Source organism: Acanthochromis polyacanthus, chromosome 12, assembly GCF_021347895.1.
Source record: "Acanthochromis polyacanthus isolate Apoly-LR-REF ecotype Palm Island chromosome 12, KAUST_Apoly_ChrSc, whole genome shotgun sequence".
Classification (NCBI taxonomy): Eukaryota; Metazoa; Chordata; class Actinopteri; family Pomacentridae; genus Acanthochromis; species Acanthochromis polyacanthus.
The window spans coordinates 40,316,236-40,336,030 of NC_067124.1; the positions used below are offsets into that span (position 1 = coordinate 40,316,236).

Below are 19,795 nucleotides of genomic sequence, written 5' to 3' on the forward strand. Positions count from 1 at the left end.
GACTTGTAGCCTACAGCTGTTTCCAGCCCTGAGAGAGTCTGCTGGGTCCATTTCTGGTCAGCAACAAAGAGAACTTTACATCAAAGCTTACTGGAGAGTAACAAAGAGGCAGCTGGAGGTCCAGAAAACTAGAAGTCCAAAAGATATCTGAAGGAACTTACCCACAAAAACAAGATTTAAAATAAAAAACAAACCCTACAAGTTACAGCAAAACACAACCCAAATGAGCAGGAGGAAGAAGCCAGGCAGTAAACATGAGGTCGATAACCGGACAACAAAACAAGATTCAACAAGTTAAAACACAAACCAGAACCAGATGAGAAGAACCAGGCAGGAAACAGGAAGTTGAACGCAAACAGACGAACCGACAAAGACAGAGGAAAAGACTATTTATAAGCAATGAGCTCAACAGGAAAACAGCACACAGGTGAGGGGAAGCAAAGGAAAACACAGGAGGAGGAAGTAAAATAACCACAGACACACAAGGACAGGGATCTTTTCAAAATAAAACAGGAAATGAATGAAGAACAGAACCAAAGACTTCTGTATTCAAATCCAGAATATTCACTAGTTCAACTGGTGAGAGTCATGTTGACTAGTTAGGTCCAGATTGTTCACTAGTAGAACCAGAAAAAGCCTAAATGTTAACTGTTTAACTAGTTAAACCCTTTTTTTTTTTTTTACTAAGGAAATGTCCGTATCTTTTATACTAGTTCAGCATTTGTCATGCTGTTGAACAAAAACTCTAACTGGTCACTCTTTTCAGCAACTAGTGAGACTTGGTGACACACTGATGCTACCAGTACAAGACCAGCGCTCATTAATACGGGTTTGTTTGCCACTAGAGTCACGAGGAAAAGTTTCTGTTCAACTAAATGTCCAACTAGTTCTCCATAGACCTTACGAGGATATCGAATATACGTAATAAATGCTTAAATGGCTTTCCATTGGTCAAAAGAGGCTTTAATAGTTAACTAGTCACCATTATGGCCTTCTTGTTTAACTAGTGCAGAAAACTGTAGGTCACAAGTTAACTGGTAAGACCTTCATCCTCTTCTAGTTTGTTCAGATGGATTCATAATTACAGCTTTACTTGGAACTAGTTGGACAAAATGCAAAACTAATGCAACCAAATGTTCAACTAGTTCTGACAAAGATTTAACTAGGATGTAAAGGATATGGAATAAATGAACACATGGCTTTCTATAGGTCCACTAGCATGTCAAAACGGGGACTAGTTTAGAATTTAGTCCTACTAGTGTCGTGCACAAGTTCACTCTTCATGGATGGACAGAAGTGCCACTGGAGTTACTAGTAAGAGTTTATGTTCAACTAATAGTCACAAGTCACCTAGTAAGACTTTATTTCTTTACTGGTTTGATCTAGAGGGGACTTTAGTGCTACTAGAGCAGTGAACAGGTTCTGTGGAACTAGTTGGACAAAAGAGCCACTAGTTACTGGAAAAAGGTGACTAGTGAGAGTTTTTGTTCAACTAGTGGGACAAAATGTCCAACTAGTACTCAGAAAAACCTAACTAGGAGATCAAACATGGAATAAATGGGTTTCCATACGGCCACTAGCTCATAAAAACCCGAATAGTTGTGAATTTAGTGCTACTAGTTGTAGAAAAAGAGCAACTTGTTAGAGTTTTTGGTCAACTCGTGAGACCAAATGTCCAACTAGTCCTGATAAAAATCTAACTTTTGGAGAAAACTGATCAAGAATGGGGAAAAAATTCTCAAACTGATTTAAATAAAAGACGTTCTGTGCTCTCATGGAGAAACATCGAACTTTATTTGCCATAAAAGAGGCCGATCGTGAATCATTCTGACATTATTTTATTTCAACTCACTCACATCATTAAAACTTACAAGCCTGGAGACTTGGTGCGTCGACGGAAGAAGATCACAGTGAAACATCACAGAGTCCAGTGTATGAATGCATGAATAACCGCTATAGCACGGACTAATCATTCCACATGCTGCATGGAGGAGGCTGCAGCTACATCGGCTCAAGCTGGAGGAGGATCAAGGTAATACAGATTATAGTTAAACCTGCAGCTTGGTAGTGTGCAGGACGAAGGGAAGCCAGCAGCAGCAGCGTTTAAACGCCGGTCCGGGAGAGCCGAGGGGAGGCTTGGGCTCTGACGGACCGGAACGAGGAGGGTGGAAGCTGCAGATCAGCTGGAAGTGTTCGTGTTGAGGCTCAGCGTCAGGGAGGTTCAGGTCTTCACTCCACGTCTCCGGCTTCACACGCCTCGATTTCTGAGATCAGCCGATGAGGGAAGAGTTTATACTGCAGCCATGTGGGCTCTGAAATCACAGGGACGAGCTTTAATCCATCCATAAGATGATCCACACCAGGGAGATAAAACAAACGGTCAATATGGTGTCAGAGAAATATATCAAAAACAGGGGGATGCTGTACCGTTTAAAACTGTAAAAAAAAAAACCTCAAATATATGTAAAATAAATGTATTTCACATCTGATTTAAATACAGTGAAATACAACGTAATTTAACAGCCACACACTGTACACAGGTTATAATAATACAGTAGAATAAATAATCTGGATGTAAACATTGTGTACAGTTTTGATCTTTTTTTTAAAACAGTTAACCTACAAATACCATTTAAAAAGTTAGTTTTTAGTCGAATATTCTACAAGAATTAATTATCATTTGAGAAGATAATAATAATAATTATTATTATTATTATTATTATGTGGATGCTATTTAGGGTTTTGAACAGTATTTTTACAGTTAATATGTAAATTAATTATTTTTTGAGATGTTATTAGCTACTTTTTTATAATTAACTAAACATGTAAAATCTGTAAAAAACAAAAACAAAAGGTCATCATCATAATAATCATAATATTAATAGTAACTTGTTTCAAACATTAACCCTAATTAAAATGTTTATTTCACAGTATCTTTTTTCTTAAAGCAATAAAATATATTTTTTTTTATTTTGCTGATTTTAACACAGTAAAAAGAAAGGTAACTTTACAGTCAAATGTTGTACTTTGGCTTGTTTTTTCTCTTTTTTCTAACAGTTAACATGGAGTTTTTCTGTGATCTTTAATTTACCAAAACTGGAAAAACATGGAAAAGAACTAATGAAGTTCAACAATAAATAAAAAGAGCAAATATCTGTAAAATAATGTTATTTTTGCTAATATAAAAACAGCATAAAAAAACAAACAAAACAGAATCACTTTACGGTGAATAGTTGTAAAAGAATGAATTAATATTTGTATAATACAGGAAATTTTTTACAGTTTGGGCTGTTTTTTACGGTTTACGTGTGAAATAATAAACTTTAGTTGTGATTTTACGAAAACAAGAATATTCTTTTAAATAAATGTCATTAAGTTGAATTCTCTTGGTTCCGGGTTTACCGAGGTAACACGCTGGAGGCCGCAGCTTCCCATCGAAGCAGATCTGAGCGGCACCAAAGCTGCACTGCTTCCAAGGATGTTTGCAGAAGAACGTGACATTCTCTCCGTGAGGAACCATGGCGTCTGTGACATCAAATGGCCAACGCTTTACTCCACCAATCACCACGCGGCTCCGCTCGGCGGGGATGAGGCAGCGAGCTGCAGGAATGAAGAGAAGAATGGAAACAAATTGAAGTGTTCTGGCTTGTTTTGTTTAATTTTTTTTAGTTGTAGGATGTAACCACAGACTACGAACCCTGTTTTTTGTTTGTTTATTTTGGTTTTGTTTTTTGTTACAGTTGTAGGACGTAGCTGCGGGGTAGTAAGCATCTCAGAAGTCTCTGTCATGGTGCCCCTTTACTAGCTAAACTCCCACAATGCTCTCTGCTTTAACATGAACTGTAGTCTGAGTAACGCCTCCTCTGGTCTCTACAGGATCAAACAGGAAGAGGCTCCACCTGGTGGAACAACCAGGAACTACAGCTGATCTATGATACTTAAAATGCATCTAGGGACAAATTTTAATTTGTAAAATTGCAAATTTTTGACGTGGACATTATTTTTTCCTATGTTGTCTGTGTTAATTAATACCTTGTTTCTATGACTGTAGTAGTTACTGGCTGTAAATCAACAAAACTGAACAGTTTTGGCCTGTTTTTTGTTTGTTTTTGTCTTGTTTTTGTTATAGTTGTAGGACGTAGCTGCAGGGTATTAAGCATCTCAGAAGTCTTTGTCATGGTGCCTCTTTACAAGCTAAAGTCCCACAATGCTCTCTGCTTCTTAGCATGAACTGCAGTCTGTAGTCTCTGGTCTCTACAGTATTAAACAGGAAGAGGCTCCACTTGGTGGAACACCCAGGAACTACAGCTGATCTACAATACATTAAGTTTGTGTTTTCTGAAAAAATGGGCTACTAAATGTTAAATTGGGGATTGTGGCAACAAATCTTGCTCCTTACCTCTGCAGTGTGGCGGTGCTGCACTCCAGCTGCCGTTGGACATGCAGGTGATCTTCTGAGGTCCATCCAGCAGGAAGTTCTTCTTGCACAGGTAGTGGATGTCGAAGCCGACTTCATACTCGGTCTTCTGGATGGCCACCACGTAGCCCCGCTCCACCTCTTGAGGAGGCTGGCAGAAGACTTCTGAGAGAGCAAAAATATCAGTCAGCTCATCTTTTCTAAACCTCAGATGGCTAAAACATTAAGAGTGGAGCTGCTGCTAAGAAGAATAAAAACAGGGATGCTCGGATGTTTCATTTTTTTTAGGGTTTCAAAGGTTGAAGCCGCTCAGAACATTTTGTCTGCAAAGCCTCAGTTATTTTCAAGAAGCTTCCTGAAATAATTCCCCCTCCGATTCTGCAGGCGGTGAAGTCCTCGGTTGGACCACCAGGGGGCAGTAGAGCACCGTAGAACAGGTCAGCAGCTCCTGGAAGGCTTTTTCTGTTTCCATCTGTCTCCTGTGATTCACTATTTCTTAGATTTCTGCTCTCACACACGAACACATGCAAAAACAAATCATCTCCAAACCTCTCACTTACTCATCGCTCAGTCTTTTCCTGCTAATCTGCAGAAATACACCAAGTTACCCGAGAGCGAGGATGATGTAACACGTGCATGCTCACTGAGGCTGCAAAAATAATCATTATTTCCACTGTTTATTAATGTGTCTGTTATTTTCTGGATTTACTGAGTGGGTCTTTGGTCTTTAAAATGCCAGAAATGGTGAAAAATGTGGATCAGAGTTTCCTCAAATGTCTTGTTTTGGCCAAATATCTTCAGCTTACTGTCACTGAGGAGGAAAGAAACCAGAAAATATTCACATTTAAGAAGCTGAAAGCACAGAATTTAGATTTTATATTTTTCTTGCAACGAGTTACAGAATGAGCCATAAATGCAGATTAATACATAAAATAATCATTATTTCCACTGTTTACAAATCTGCTCGGTGTTTTCTGGATTTACTGAGTGGTTCTTTGGTCTTTCAAATTCCAGAAAATGGGAAAAAAATATGGACAAGAGTATCATTTATTAGTCTGTTGATGATTTTCTCAATGAATCCATCAGCTGTTTGGTCTCTAAAATGTCAGAAAAAGACATAAATGTTCAGAAAATGTCTTATTTAGTCAAAAGATCTTCGGTTTACTGTCACAGAGGAAAGAAACCACAAAATATTCACATTTAAGGAGCTTAGATCACAGAATTTAGACAGTTTCAGTTGAAAATGAGTCAAACTGGTTAATCGATCAGCTGTTTGGTCTCTACAATGTGAGAAAATGGTGGAAAATGTGAATCAGAGCCTCCTCAAATGTCTCAGAGATCTTTTACTGTCATAGAGGAGGAAAGAAACCAAAAAATATTCATATGTAAGAAGCTGAAATCACACAATGTAGACTGTTTCTTAATAAAAAATGACTCAAACTGGTTAACTGATCAGTTGTTTGGTTTCTAAAATGCGAGAAAATGGTGAAAAATGTGGATCAGAACTTCCTCAAACGTCTCGAAGACCTTTTACAGTCGCAGAGGAGGAAAGAAACTAGAAATTATTCACATTGAAGAAGGTGGAATTTGAGAGTTTAGACTTTTTGGCTCGGACTGATTGATAAGATTATTGGAATGGTTTAGTTTAATGGTCGGTGTGACACTCCTTTGCACACTTACTCTTGCAGATGGGATGAGGATACTGCCAGGTCTGGTTCTCCTGACAGAAGTTCTCGCTGCTCCCGACTATCTCGGCCCTGTGGAGAGGAAAGAGGAATGGTGCGTTGAGTTCTGAGGAGCCTCGTCTGAATAAAAGTGATGGAAAAGGTGTGAATGATTCCTTTCATGGCGTCTAAACTCCGGCTGACACATCCACTCCCGCTGCCGATGAGTCAGTGTGCTTCCAGATTAGACTGTAATGACCCAGTTAGCTCAGCAGGGAGCTCGTCAGCTGGGAGATCAAAACGAATTCCCTGCCATTCATCGCATCCTCACACCTCCCTCCCTCCCGCTTTCTTTCTTCTTCACACTTCCTCCGGTTCCTCGTCTGAACCGGTTCGGGTTCCCAGTTAACCCCTCCTCACCCGGACAGGCAGCTGTAGCGGATGGAGGTCCCGGCGACGGAGGCGCCCTCGATGCTGAAGGTGTCGGTCACTTCCTGGGGCAGCGGGCAGGTCAGAGCAACAGCCGACTGAGACTCTGGAGGTCGGACAGAAGAAAGACGGAAGTTAAAGACTTCACGGACACCGAAACTGTCGAGGAAAAAAAAGACCGAAGTAAAACTAGATTATTACTGTGCAACAACAGACAACATGACAATAAAAAAGTACAAAGTCAGCTACAGAATGAGCCATAAAAACATACAATTATCATCATTTCCACTGTTTATTAATCTGAAAGGTGTTTTCTAGATTTACTGAGCGGTTCTTTGGTCTTTAAAATGCCGAAATGTGGTACAAAAAAAAGAGAATTTTTTAGTATGTTGATTATTTTCTCAATGATTAATCAGCTGTTTGGTCTCTAAAATGTCAGAAAATGATGGAAAAGATCAGAAAATTTCTTATTTAGTCCAAAGATCTATTTCGTGTCATAGAGGATAGAAACCAGAAGATATTCACATTCAAGCAGAAAGACAACAAATTTGTTGTGTTTCTGACTTGGTTCTTCAGGTTCTTCATGGGTCTAAGTCAGGACTTTGGGGAGACCAGTCTAGAACCTTCATTCTAGAACCTTCATTCCATCCTGATGGAACCATTTCTTTACCACGTCTGATGTGTGTTTGGACTCATTGTCTTGTTGAAACATCCAACTGTGTCCAAGATCAACCTTCTGTTGATGATTTTAGGTTCTCCTGAAGAACGTGGAGGTGATCCTTCTTCCTCATTATTCCATTTACTTTGTGTAAAGCTCCAGTTCCACAGAGCATGATGCTGCCACCACCATGCTTGATGGTGGGTTTGGTGTTCTTGTGGTTTAAAAAAAAAAGTCCAAGACCTGCCTAAGACAGTCTGAAACCAGCCCTCACAAACTCTAGAACCAGGACCAAAATCAAACCTAAACCAGTCCTAGAAAAGTCTACAATCAGCACAAAGTTGGGACCAAAACCAGACCTGAACTACTGCCCCCATCAGTCTGGAACAGGGTCAATCTGGACTCATCAGACCTCATGACCTTCTTCCATTGATCCAGACTCCAATCTTTATTTTTTCTGATCATCCTCACTGATCAGTGGTTTTCTTAGAGCTACAGCTGTTTAGTCCCAATCCTTTGAGTTCCCTTCGTGGGGAAATGTTCTTCCTTTCACTTTTAAACAGCTGTGAGTTCTACTGTTGGTTTCCTACCACCATCTAAGAGTTTGTTCCTGAAGATGAAGGTTCTCCACTGTCCTTCAAGTTTTAATGATGCGTTGGACGGTTCTTAACCTGAGTTTAGTCATTTCATCTCCTTAGTTGTTTTCTTTGTTTGATGCAGGCCAATAATTTGACCCTTCTGAGACAGATTAACATCCTTTCCATGACCACAGGACATGTTTTCCAACATGAGAAGCTCCTCACTGCATCAGCTAGGGTTAAAGAAGTTAAACATATTCATCACTGCAGTAATTATCCAATGGAAGGATCTTACCTGTTTGATGAGTTAAATCCAGGTGGAGACTTTGAACAGAACGACTGCTGCTGTACTTTTACTACACTGTAAAGATAATACTCTGAGTTCAAAATTTTCACTTGCAATCCAGCACTTTTACATTTTGAAGTGCAGGATATGAATAAATCCAGATCTGATCCAGAACTGTTACACAAACAGCAGCGCCTCACGAAGACAGAAAACATCAAGCAGCATCTAATTGACTGATGTGGACACCTGCTGGCAGGTAGGAAAGGAGGGAGAAAAGTAGAAAAGTTACCTCGTTTGACTCGTATTAGCCGAGGTTTGTATTTAGTTTGTGACCCACAGAGGCGTTTCACCCGATGTCTTGTTCTATTTAGGTTGAAATAGCCCTTCTTAGGTAATATATCAAAGTTCGACAGCAGGTGAAGCGCAGCCTCACACCTCTCCGAGCTCGCAGCTAGAGCTGTGGTTGTGTAACACCTGGCACCGCTCGTTCCTGGAAGTTTGAGAGCCTCACGCTTGTGGAAATATAAATATCAAGAGTGGTGCTTGGAGAGAGGCTGGAGTGACCCGAGCTGCATGAAGCGCCGCTTTAAAGCCAGAGACGGCTCTCGCCAGAGGCCTATCTTAGGTACCCGAGCGGCGTTAATCTGAGAATGTAAAGGCACCTATGGGAGAGGCAGCGCTGCGTTTGGTCTGTTTGGCGGCAGATGAGAGCCCGAAGCCCAGTTCTGTTTTCACATTTCTGCCTCTGCTGCCGCCCACACAGCTGCAGCTCCACTCTGCAGGTAAACCAGATTCATCTCAGGGAAAGTAGAAAGCTGCGATGTTGAATGAAGCGTTAAATACCGACTCCATATGAGCCTCTTTTTATGTGTTTTTTCTTCTACTCGCGTTAACTACAGGGCTGCAGGCTTGCCCTTGGCTTCTGATGTGCAGAGACTCACATACCCGCAGAATAGAATGGTCTGACTGCACCTCATCATTGCTCCGCTTCTTTGTAGTGTTTATGCAGAATTTGTGACTTTTTGTTGTACCTCATGGCCTCCGTATTTTAAGTTATTACCTTTCAAATGTTGCTCTTTTTTGTCTCATGATCTCCACACATGCTGCTTTCCAGGAATTACTTCATTTTTTATTTTTTATTTCGGAATTTCTAAATTTCTTTTTAAAATGTGGCTCTTTTTTGGACATCTTGGCTTCCGTATTAGGTAGTTTTCAGAGCCAAAATAGCTCAGTTGGGAGAGTGCTAGACTGAAGATCTAAAGGTCCCGGGTTTCTACAGGAAGAAAGAGTTATTGGGATGCAAAAACAGTGTCAAAGCAGATTATTCTGTTCTGAGCCACATTAGCCTCAGACAGCTGCTGAATTGTCTGACTGCACCTCCTGATCACTCTGCTTTGTTTTAATTTTTTTTCTTTAAACAGAAACCACGTTTATGTGGAACCTTCAGAGAACTGTCTACTCAGCTTTGACATTGTTTGTTTTTACATCTCCAAAACTCTTCCCAGCTGCCGAAACCCGGGATTGAACCAGGGACCTTTAGATCTTCAGTCCAACGCTTTCCCAACTGAGCTATTTCGGCCTGAAATGCTACAATTATAGAGGCCAAAAGGTGCAAAAAAAAAGAGGGCAGCATTTTAAAAACTCAAATTGCAAATTACATTTAGATTTAAATTACAAATGCAACAAAAACCTGCCAATGCAGCTAAGAGATGCTAGCATCCAGGAAATGTTCCACCGTCACTGTTTTGAAGGGACACCATCACTACATCCTGGGCGAAACTCCAACTAAGACGACTGTGATTGGTTTACAGAAATACAAATAACAAGGAAGACTGGGAACTCATGATCAAACCAGAGATCTTTAGATAAATGATTAACTTCATTTACAGTAGACTTCCTGTTCCTGAAATTCTTCCTTCCTGCCCAAACCCAGGATTGGACCAGGGACCTTTAGAGCCCTAGTCTAACACTCTCCCAACTGAGCTATTTTGGCCCTGATTTTCACCAGTACGGAGGCCAACAGGTGCAAAAAAGAACAACCTTTAGAAAATTTCAATCACCAACTCCATTGAGATTTGCAAAATTGTAAATTCAATAAAAACCTGCCAGTAGAGCTAAGAGATGCTAGCATCAAGGCCAAAACAATTCCACCACTATTTTACAGGGACACCATCACTGCATCCTGGGCTAAAATGCAACAAAGATGATTATGATTGGTTTAAACAAATAAAGAGGAATCACAAAAGGGAAGGTTAGAAACTCGTGATCAAACCACAGATATCTTTAGATGAACGTTTAGCTTTAGCAGTAAACAATACTGAGGACTTCCTGTTCCTAAAAGTTGCCCCTGCTGCCGAAACCCGGGATTGAACCAGGGACCTTTAGATCTTCAGTCTAACGCTCTCCCAGCTGAGCTATTTCGGCCCTGACTTTTATCTCTATGGAGGCCAAGAGCTGCAAAAATCAGCGTCACTTAAAATCACAATTCACAAATGTGTCAGACCTATCTTAGGTACCTGTGCAGCATTAATCTGAGAATGTAAAGGTACCTATGGGAGAGGCAGCGCTGCTTTGGTCTGTTTGGTGACGGATGACAGCCCAAAGCCCAGTTCTGTTTTCACATTTCTGCTTCTGCTGCCGCCCACACAGCTGCAGGTAAACCGGATTCATCTTCCGACAAGTAGAAAGCTGTGATTTTGAATGAAGCATTAAACACTGACTCCATATGAGCCTCTTTCTATGTTTTTTTCCTCTACTCGCGCTAACTACGGGGCTGCAGGCTCGTCCTTGGCTTCTATTGTGCTGATCGGAGGCCTCGGATGGACGAGGATGAGAGAGCAGAGAGGCCTGAAGCATCGTGAGAGCTCTCTGACTCTCCTGACTGTGATCTGTCGCCCACACAAAACGCAACGCAACACACACATGCGAGCCGTGTGACACATGTGCAGTCCAACACACACACTCCGGTCTAATGTACACTGAAGGATCCGGCTCTCGGTAAACACCAGCGATCCGCCGCCCACCGCCTCTCCACACTGGAACACACGGCACTCGCACTAAAACCCACCTACCTTCTGCCCGTCTCTCGAGGAGGAAGCTGAGAGCTGAGAATTGTATCCTCGTTTCACATTTTGAGCAGATAAATAATCTTGCGGGTGAGACGGGGACCCAGCTGAGAAAGTGTCGCGGCAGGTTCCACCATTAGAGATGATGAGAAATCCCAGAATTTGCACTCATCTCCAGACATCACGGCTCAGATTAGTGCTGAAGGGAAGCTCCGGAGGTCCATCTTCACGCTCAGATTGTGAATTTGTGAATTGCGCTTTTAACGTGACGCTGATTTTTGAACCTGTTGGCCTCCATACAGGTGAGCTCCATGGCCAAAATAGCTCAGTTGGGAGAGTGCTAGACTGAAGATCTAAAGGTCCTGGGTTTGATCCTGGGCTTTGGCAGAAAGGAAGAATTTCAGGAACTCGAAGTCCTCAGCAAACAAAGCTAAACATTCATCTAAAGAGCTGTGGTTTGAGCATGAGTTTCCAGTCTTCCTTATTATCTGTACTTCTTTAAACCAATCACAATCATCGCAGCTGGAGTTTAGACCAGGATGTAGTGATGATGTCCCTGAAATATAGAGATGGTGGAACATTTGCCTGGAGGCTAGCATCTCTTAGCTCTGTTGGCAGGTTTTTATTGAATTTGTTATTTGGCCCGTCTAAATGGAATTTGAGATTGAAGTTTTTTAAATGTTGCTCTTTTTTTGCACTTCTTGGACTCCGTAATTGTAGCACTTCAGGCCAAAATAGCTCAATGAAATACAGTCTGGAGAGCAGCATGTGTGGAGGCCATGAAGCAAAAAAGAGCAAATTTTGGAAGAAAATAAATTTGGATTCGGAGGCCATGAGGTACAAAAAAGTAATAAATTCCACATAAACATGACAAAGAAGAAGAGCAATGATAAGGTGCATTCAGACCAGTCAATACTCCAGGTATGTCCAGAACAGTTGAGAAAGTCCAGGATTGAACTTTGGATCTTCATGTTCAGGCAGAGCGTCGTTAGCTTTACCGTTGTTTGCTAACTCATTGTTCATTGGTACTGTGACAACCTTGTGTTCCTAAAACTCTGCCGACACCCGGGACCTTTAGATCTTCAGTCTAACGCTTTCCCAGCTGAGCTACTTCAGCCCTTATGCAGTGGATGTATGGAGGCCAAGAGGTGCAAAACAACCTAAATCACATAATACATTTAAACGTGCTAATGAAGCCATGAGATAAAGAAATTCTAAGAGGATAAAACCAGAGCCGGCTGACAGGCCTGCTGTAGAGGCCAATAGTCAATATTTAAGTTGAGTTATTTGTATTTTATAATGTAGCGCTTTAACCTTTCTGTGGTCCATTGTCTGTTCTTTTAAACACTGACTTCACTCTCACTGTTGTTGTTTTGCATTTAGATCGACACACAGTGTTTCACTGCATCATTAGGTCGAAGCTCAGCAGCTTTTTTGGCAGAGACTGGACACGAACTGGAGGCCTTTGAACTTGCATTGTTTGAGAATTGACTTCAGCTGCTGCATCTGTTTACACGTTTACAGCGTCACTCTGACCTCGACTCACCGCTCACATGTTCAATACGGATCAATCAGGAAACCACAGCTCGGCATCAGGTCGACACGGTTCCACTCAGAGCTGCGTTTAATCGGCTCTAATTCATCCTGATCGTATTTTTTAGCTGCAATCCGTCCTCTGGTAAACTAGTAAACAACAAACACAACCTAAACAACACCCGTGAGCTGCTTCTGTAGATGCATTCGTACGATCCATGCACACAAACACACTCGTGCTCTTCGGCCTTCATGTCCTCTTTAAACTTAGCGAGAGTTCAGCGGTGAAATCTGCAAGCTCTGAACAGCTCCGGTTGCCATGGCGACGGGGAGACGAGGTCCCAGTTGTGCAACGTCTGAGTCGACACGATCTCAGAGGGTTTTGGTCCCTGGATGTCTGTCAGCAGCGAGCAGACGCACAAACACACCGAGCCGACCCGAACAAACCCCGGATGGACAGAAACCCGTCAGAACCCGAGGCCGGATTCTCTCAGATGTTTTCTACCTGCAGTGATACAGAGACGTGGTGAAGGTTTTCCAGCTCAGACCCACCTGAGCAGTTGGGCTCGTCCCCGCTCCACTGCCGGTCGCCCTGACAACGGCGGATGGTGGCGTCCAGGCCGCTGGGCAGCGTGAAGCCGGGCTTACAGCGAACCTCCAGCAGCGCCGAGAAGGAGTGAGTGGGAGAGAGGAGGCGGGCTTCAGAGCGATCGCTTTGGGGAAGAGGCCACGGACACGTCCGACCTGAGGAGAAACACAGAAGATCAGATGATCTGCAAGACCAGATGCTTAAACCAGAGATGTTTACTGAGCTCTTCTGCTCCTAAACCTTTAGATCTTCAGTCTGCTGCTGCTTTCATTTGTCACAGCTCATCTTGTGTCCCTGAAAGTCTGACAATCTGCTGAAACAAACTCACCTAAAGCAAATGAAAATGTCAAGAATCACTTCAAACTTTTGCAAAACGACTGAGTTTATCCAAAATGAATGAAAACCATGTCTAAAATCTGTGAAAACAGCCCAAAGTTGAACTACATATTGTCCAAATGTACTCAATAATTTCCCCAAACGACTCAGTAGATCTGAAATTAGGTTTAAATTGTTCAAAGCGACTCAGAAATTCTCCAATATAAATCAGATTGTTTTAGATTAGATATAAGCAGTCTAAAACGACTCAAAAACAATAAAAAATCAATTGAAAATATCCATCTTTACTCACAAACGTTGTATAAAACTTAATGTGTCTAAAATTAGACTTAGTTTCCCAAACCAACCATTAAAATAGTCCAGAAGCAGATTAAAACGGTCTGTTTGTACTCAATAATTTGCCAAAATGACTTGAAAATTGACGAACTTTTGACAAAAAAATTTCAAAATTATTCAAAAATGGTCCAAAATAACTTGATGTGTTTAACGGGAACTCGATCTGTAAAACAGAAGAGCTGTTTTTGGTCGACATCCTTCTTTCTGTAGCTGAAATATTTCCCCCGTTTTGCAAACCAACCTTCCTTTTCAGTGTTTCTCTCCTGTTCTGGTTTATTTTGCTGCACATGTTGTCAACAAACAAAAAACAAACCTCCTTATGTCACAGTAAACAAGCAGCGTCAAACCTGACTACACAGTTATCTTAAGGTTCCACAAGAGGTTGGTTTCTGTTTGAAGAAACAACAAAGAAAGCAGAGTAATAGGGAGGTGCAGTCAGACCATTCAGCAGCTGTTTGAGGCTAATGTGGCTCAGAACAGAATAACCAGCTTAAGCATTGTGTGAGTTGCATTCCTGAAACTCTTCAGGACCTTCAGATCTTCAGTCTAACACTCTCCCAACTGAGCTATTTCAGCCCGGAGAAACAAGTGGTATGGAGGCCAAGATGTGCAAAAACTCAGTGTTATCTTTAAAACAAGTAATAAATTCAGCATAAACATAACAAAGATGAGGTGCAGTCAGACCATTCTATACTGCAGTTATGTGAGTCTAGAACCACTGACGAAGTCCAGGATAGAACTTTAGATTTTCATGCTCAGGAAGAGCGTCGTTAGCTTTAGCATTGTTAGCTAATGAGACCACAGTTTTCAGGTGTACTGTGACAACCTTGTGTTCCTAAAACTCTGCTGAAACCCGGGATTGAACCAGGGACCTTTAGATCTTCAGTCCAACGCTCTCCCAACTGAGCTATTTCAGCCTGAAATATTGTGACTACAGAGGCCAAGAGGTGCAAAAAAATAGAGCAACATTTCAAAAACTTTCAATTCAAATTCCATTTAGACAGACCAAATGCCAACAGAGCTAAGAAATGTCAGCCACCAGGAAAACATTCCACCAAAACAATTCTATGTCACTGTATTTCAGGGACACCATCACTGCATCCTGGGCTAAACCACAACTAAGTTGATTGTGATTGGTTTAAAGACATACAGAGGTGTCAGACCATTCTGTAGCATTGCACAGACTGAACAGCTGTTGAAAACCCAGAAATCTTTGGATGAACATTTAGTTCTTGCATTGTTTGCTGAAAACTTTCTGTTTCTAAAACTCTTCCTTCCTGCTGAAACCCAGGACCTTCAGCTCTTCAGTCTAACGCTCTCTCAACTGAGCTATTTTGAATCTGAAAAACAAGCGGTATGGAGGCCAAGATGTGCAAAAAGTCAGTGTTATCTTCAAAAATAAAAAAAAGTAATAAATTCAGCATGAACATAAAGAAGCGGTGCAGTCAGACCATTCTATACTGCAGTTATGTGAGTCTAGAACCACTGACGAAGTCCAGGATAGAACTTTAGATTCTCAGGCTCAGGAAGAGCATTGTTAGTTTTAGCATTGTTAGCTAATGAGATGACAGTTTTCAGGTGTACTTGGGTTCCTAAAACTCTGCTGAAACCCGGGCTCTTTAGATCTTCAGTCTAACGCTCTCCCAACTGAGCTATTTCAGCCTGATAAGCTGTGATTACGGAGGCCAAGAGGTGCAAAAAATAGAGCAACATTTCAAAAACTTTCATTTCAAATTCCATTTAGACGGACAAAATGCCAACAGAGCTAAGAAATATCAGCCACCAGGAAAACATTCTACCAAAACAATTCTATGTCACTGTATTTCAGGGACACCATCACTGCATCCTGAACATTTAGTTCAAGCATTTTTTGCTGAAAACTTTCTGTTCCTAAAACTCTTCCTTCCTGCCGAAACCCAGGACCTTCAGATCTTCAGTCTAACGCTCGCCCAACTGAGCTATTTCGGCCCTGAAAAACAAGTGGTATGGAGGCCAAGATGTGCAAAAAGTCAGTGTTATCTTCAAAAATAAAAAACAAGTAATAAATTCAGCATAAACATAACAAAGAAGCGGTGCAGTCAGACCATTCTATACTGCAGTTATGTGAGTCTCGAACCACTGATGAAGTCCAGGATAGAACTTTAGATTTTCATGCTCAGGAAGAGTGTCGCTAGCTTTAGCATTGTTAGCTAATGAGACAAGAGTTTCCAGGTGTACTTGTGTTCCTAAAACTCTGCTGAAACCCGGGATTGAACCAGGGACCTTTAGATCTTCAGTCTAACGCTCTCCCAACTGAGCTATTTCAGCCTGAAGCACAATGATTACGGAGGCCATAAAGTGCAAGAAACAGTGACATTATAAACAGACGAATTCAATCTAAGCCTGTTGATTTCTTTCCAGATTTTCACAGTGAGCTGGTTGTTGAAGGAGCATTGATGAGCTTCTCAAACTGGACCGGATTCAAACCTTTTTACACCTCTGAGGCCACATTTTATGCTTTAATTTTTTTTTCTAGGAAGAAACACTCAGATGGATGTCAGCTGAACACACGAACACTTTAATGGTACCATCAGCTCTGACATTGTTTGCTAAGGAGACCGCTGAAAGCCACTGAGGTCTGGTGTTCCATAAACGAACCAATTTATGCATTTATGGAGGCCAAGAGGTGCAAAAAAGAGCAATGTTTTTTATCATATTGGAAAATGCAAATTCCAGCGTTCTGAGGCCAGATTTTTTTGTTTTTTACTTTCTTTCACTAAAACAGAGCAACTTTAACGAATGTGGAGCAACTTCAACTCATTTTAGAACAACTTTAGCTAACATAGACAAACTTTAACACATTTTTTGAGCAACTTTGACTAATGTAGAGCAACTTTGATTCATTTTAGAGCAACTTTAACAAATACAGAGCAACTTTAACCGAAGTGGAGCAACTTTAACTAATATAGAGCAACTTTAACACTTTTTTGAGCAACTTTAACAAATATAGAGTAACTTTAATTTGTTTTGGAGCAACTTTAAGTAATATGGAGCAACTTCAACTAATGCAGAGCAACTTTAACTAACACAGAGCCACTTTCCAGCACTCTGAGGCCAGATTATTTGTGTTTTATTTCCAGGAAGGAGCCCACACATTCGTGTTGGCTCAGCTGAACACACAAACACTTGTAAGGACGACAGTGTGTTACCTGGAGCCACACAGCTGAGACCACACTGGCCGTCGCACAAACACTGACGTTTCCTGCCGCAGTCCTGGTCGGCCGTGCAGGTCCGAGGACACGTCCGGCGCCACTCCTTACCCAGGATCCTCTCCGGACACGAGCCTGAGGCGACACCAAACACACTCACTGTCCCTCTGTCTGCTGCGTTCATGGACGTTCGTAAAAACCACTACCTAATAAGGCTTCGTTTGGCAAACTGTTTTCTGTCGGAGGAACAGTGAATTCAGCGTCGGTGGCTGGGTAAATGTTTACCACCCAGGCTGGAACAGTAGTGTAGGTCAACTTTAACTCATTCAGAGCAACTTTAACTAATGTAGAGCAACTTTAGCTAATGTCGAGCAATTTTAAGTAATTTTTGACCAACTTTTACTTATATTGACCAACTTTTACTCATGTAGAGCAAGTTTATTTCATTTTAGAGCAACTTTAAGTAATATAGAGCAACTTTCACTCATTTTAAAGCAACTTCAACTTATTTTTAAGCAACTTTAAGTCATTTTTGACCAACTTTTATTTATATTGAGCAACATTTACGAATGTAGAGCAACTTTAACTCATTTTAGAGCAATTTTAACTAATATAGAACAACTTTAGCTAATGTACAGTAACTTTCAGTCATTATAAAGCAACTTCAACTCATTTTTGACCAACTTTTACTTATATAGAGCAACTTTTACTAATGTAGAGCAACTTTCACTTATTTTTGAAAAACTTTTACTGAATTTAAGCAACTTTAACTCATCTTAGAGCAACTTTAGTCAGATGAATAAGCTTCCTTTCCTCCCTCCCCTCCAGATGAATCCCATCATAAATAAATCCTGAAGCCCACTGAGCCTTAGAGAGGGGAGGAAACGGGGGAGACTGGGTTCCCCGTTTTTCACTTCTCAGACTGAGAACATGTGTGCTGCTGTATCCTCTCTTCCTGCAGCACGTGTGACCACAAACACGCATGTGCTCCTGCACACATGAGCAGCGTTTACGGTACAAACATGTCGCTGTAATAAGCAAATATTACAAAACACTGATTCAGACCCTGGAGGAGTTTCTATGAGCAACTCTGCAGGACATTAAACTTCATTTAGCAAATTATTCAGGACGGTCTGTAGAGTTTAGACTATTATGGGATGCAATCCTTCATATCTAAGCTGGGTTCATTAGTATTTCATTCCATAATGTGGAGTTTTAACTTGTTGAGTGAATTCAATCTTAGTTTTTGCAGGAAAACATTTCAACTCACGCACACAGGGTGTCCCCCAAAAAAATGTATACACACTTTAAATAATTGTAAACTTGGTGTTTATTATAATCTGTTTAATTTTCAACATGTAAAAGAACTTACAAACATCATTCTATTGTTTTGTCACCGCCTGTTCTCACACTGATGTCCGTTCTGGTCCAGACAACGTGAAGCGATGGAACAGCACACATCATGAAACAGTTCTTTGGTATCTGCCTGCATTCATGTTCAATGGTTGCTCTGAGTTCAGTGACTGCTGCAGGTCTCATTGGTGGACTTTGTCTTTTAGGCATCCCCATAAAAAGAAGTCTAGTGGTGTGAGGTTAGTTATCAGCTGCTAAAAGGGACACCCTGTATTAAATGTGCTAAACATACATAGAAATAACAATAATTTCACTGTAATTATTGTGGTTCTATGTTTAAATCAGCATTTAACGCCATAGCAGCAGCTCGACATCAATTAAAGGCTTTTAAACTTAAATTCTTTAGAAATTTACTTCAGTAAATATGACAAAATGTTAATCAAATTCAGTTTATTGCAACAGAAAACTTGGATCCAAGTACAGTAACGGAAAAAATCTGAATCATTTCTCAGATTTAATTTATAGAGACAGAAAGTTTGGACCAGATAGTTGAAGCTAAACTTCCAGAATTTGAATTTAATAATAATATTTTGTGCAAAAAATTTGCTTCTAAGAGTCGAGATAAAGTTAGAAAAAAATTCTTAATCATGAATTAAGAATTTGGACTCAAGAGAGGAAGCAAACTTGCAGAATATTTTTAATTTACTTGAATTTATAGTGACAAAAAACTTCATTCTAAGAGTCGAACTAAACCTACAGAGAAGTTATTGACGTGGATCCACAGATACAAGGATCTAATTTATCATAAACGCTGCATTAATGCACAGAAACTGCTCTTAAAGACGTCACACCTTCAGCACCAGTGATTAATTTCACTCTCAGGCTGCAGGATCTTCTTTTAAAAGACGACCTACAGAGCAGCCGCTAAATGAATGCTCACTTTTCCTTCATTCTGAGGCTCCAGCTGTGTTTTCCCTCCATGCAGGTGTGACTCCTCCAGGTGTTTGTGAGGCAGGAACTTACCTGCAGCCCGCAGAGACACAGTTCCGGTCAGAGCGAGCAGCGACAGCAGCAGCAGCAGCGCAGAGAAATCCATGTTCACGGCCTGGAGGGAATGAGAGGAGGGTCGGCTGATCAGAGCTTATAAGGGAGGAACAAAGGCTGGGGGGGAGAGGGGAGAGAGGGGAGAGAGAGGGGAGAGAGAGAGGGGAGAGAGAGAGAGGGTACAGGCCAGGAGCAAACATCTGGTTCATGTCGAGGGAGAGAAGTGAGTTAAATTCCAGCCTGAAGGACCTTTCACCCATTTCTGTCGAGGCGGCAGATAAAGAGGATGTCTGACGACAAACAAACAAATCTAAAAAAA

The 19,795-nt window shown here is 41.1% G+C and overlaps 1 protein-coding gene and 5 non-coding genes across 6 annotated transcripts; all 6 read right to left on the minus strand.

Annotated features, from left to right (window-relative positions):
• Positions 1 to 1,772: 1,772 nt before the first annotated feature.
• ntd5 (ntl-dependent gene 5) lies at positions 1,773 to 19,614 on the minus strand. The gene is made up of 8 exons (XM_022199717.2): positions 19,456 to 19,614; positions 17,080 to 17,214; positions 13,183 to 13,374; positions 6,502 to 6,616; positions 6,098 to 6,174; positions 4,400 to 4,582; positions 3,403 to 3,600; positions 1,773 to 2,312 (listed from the first exon to the last, which is right to left on the minus strand). Exons 1-8 carry the CDS (start codon positions 19,526 to 19,528, stop codon positions 2,230 to 2,232), a joined length of 1,056 nt encoding a protein of 351 aa, XP_022055409.2. The 5' UTR covers positions 19,529 to 19,614; the 3' UTR covers positions 1,773 to 2,229.
• On the minus strand, positions 9,539 to 9,611 carry trnaf-gaa (transfer RNA phenylalanine (anticodon GAA)). Its single transcript has one exon. It is a non-coding gene; the product is annotated as a tRNA-Phe (tRNA).
• trnap-agg (transfer RNA proline (anticodon AGG)) lies at positions 9,953 to 10,025 on the minus strand. Its single transcript has one exon. It is a non-coding gene; the product is annotated as a tRNA-Pro (tRNA).
• On the minus strand, positions 10,384 to 10,456 carry trnaf-gaa (transfer RNA phenylalanine (anticodon GAA)). The gene has a single exon. It is a non-coding gene; the product is annotated as a tRNA-Phe (tRNA).
• Positions 14,736 to 14,808, minus strand: trnaf-gaa (transfer RNA phenylalanine (anticodon GAA)). The gene has a single exon. It is a non-coding gene; the product is annotated as a tRNA-Phe (tRNA).
• On the minus strand, positions 16,126 to 16,198 carry trnaf-gaa (transfer RNA phenylalanine (anticodon GAA)). The gene has a single exon. It is a non-coding gene; the product is annotated as a tRNA-Phe (tRNA).
• Positions 19,615 to 19,795: the final 181 nt, after the last annotated feature.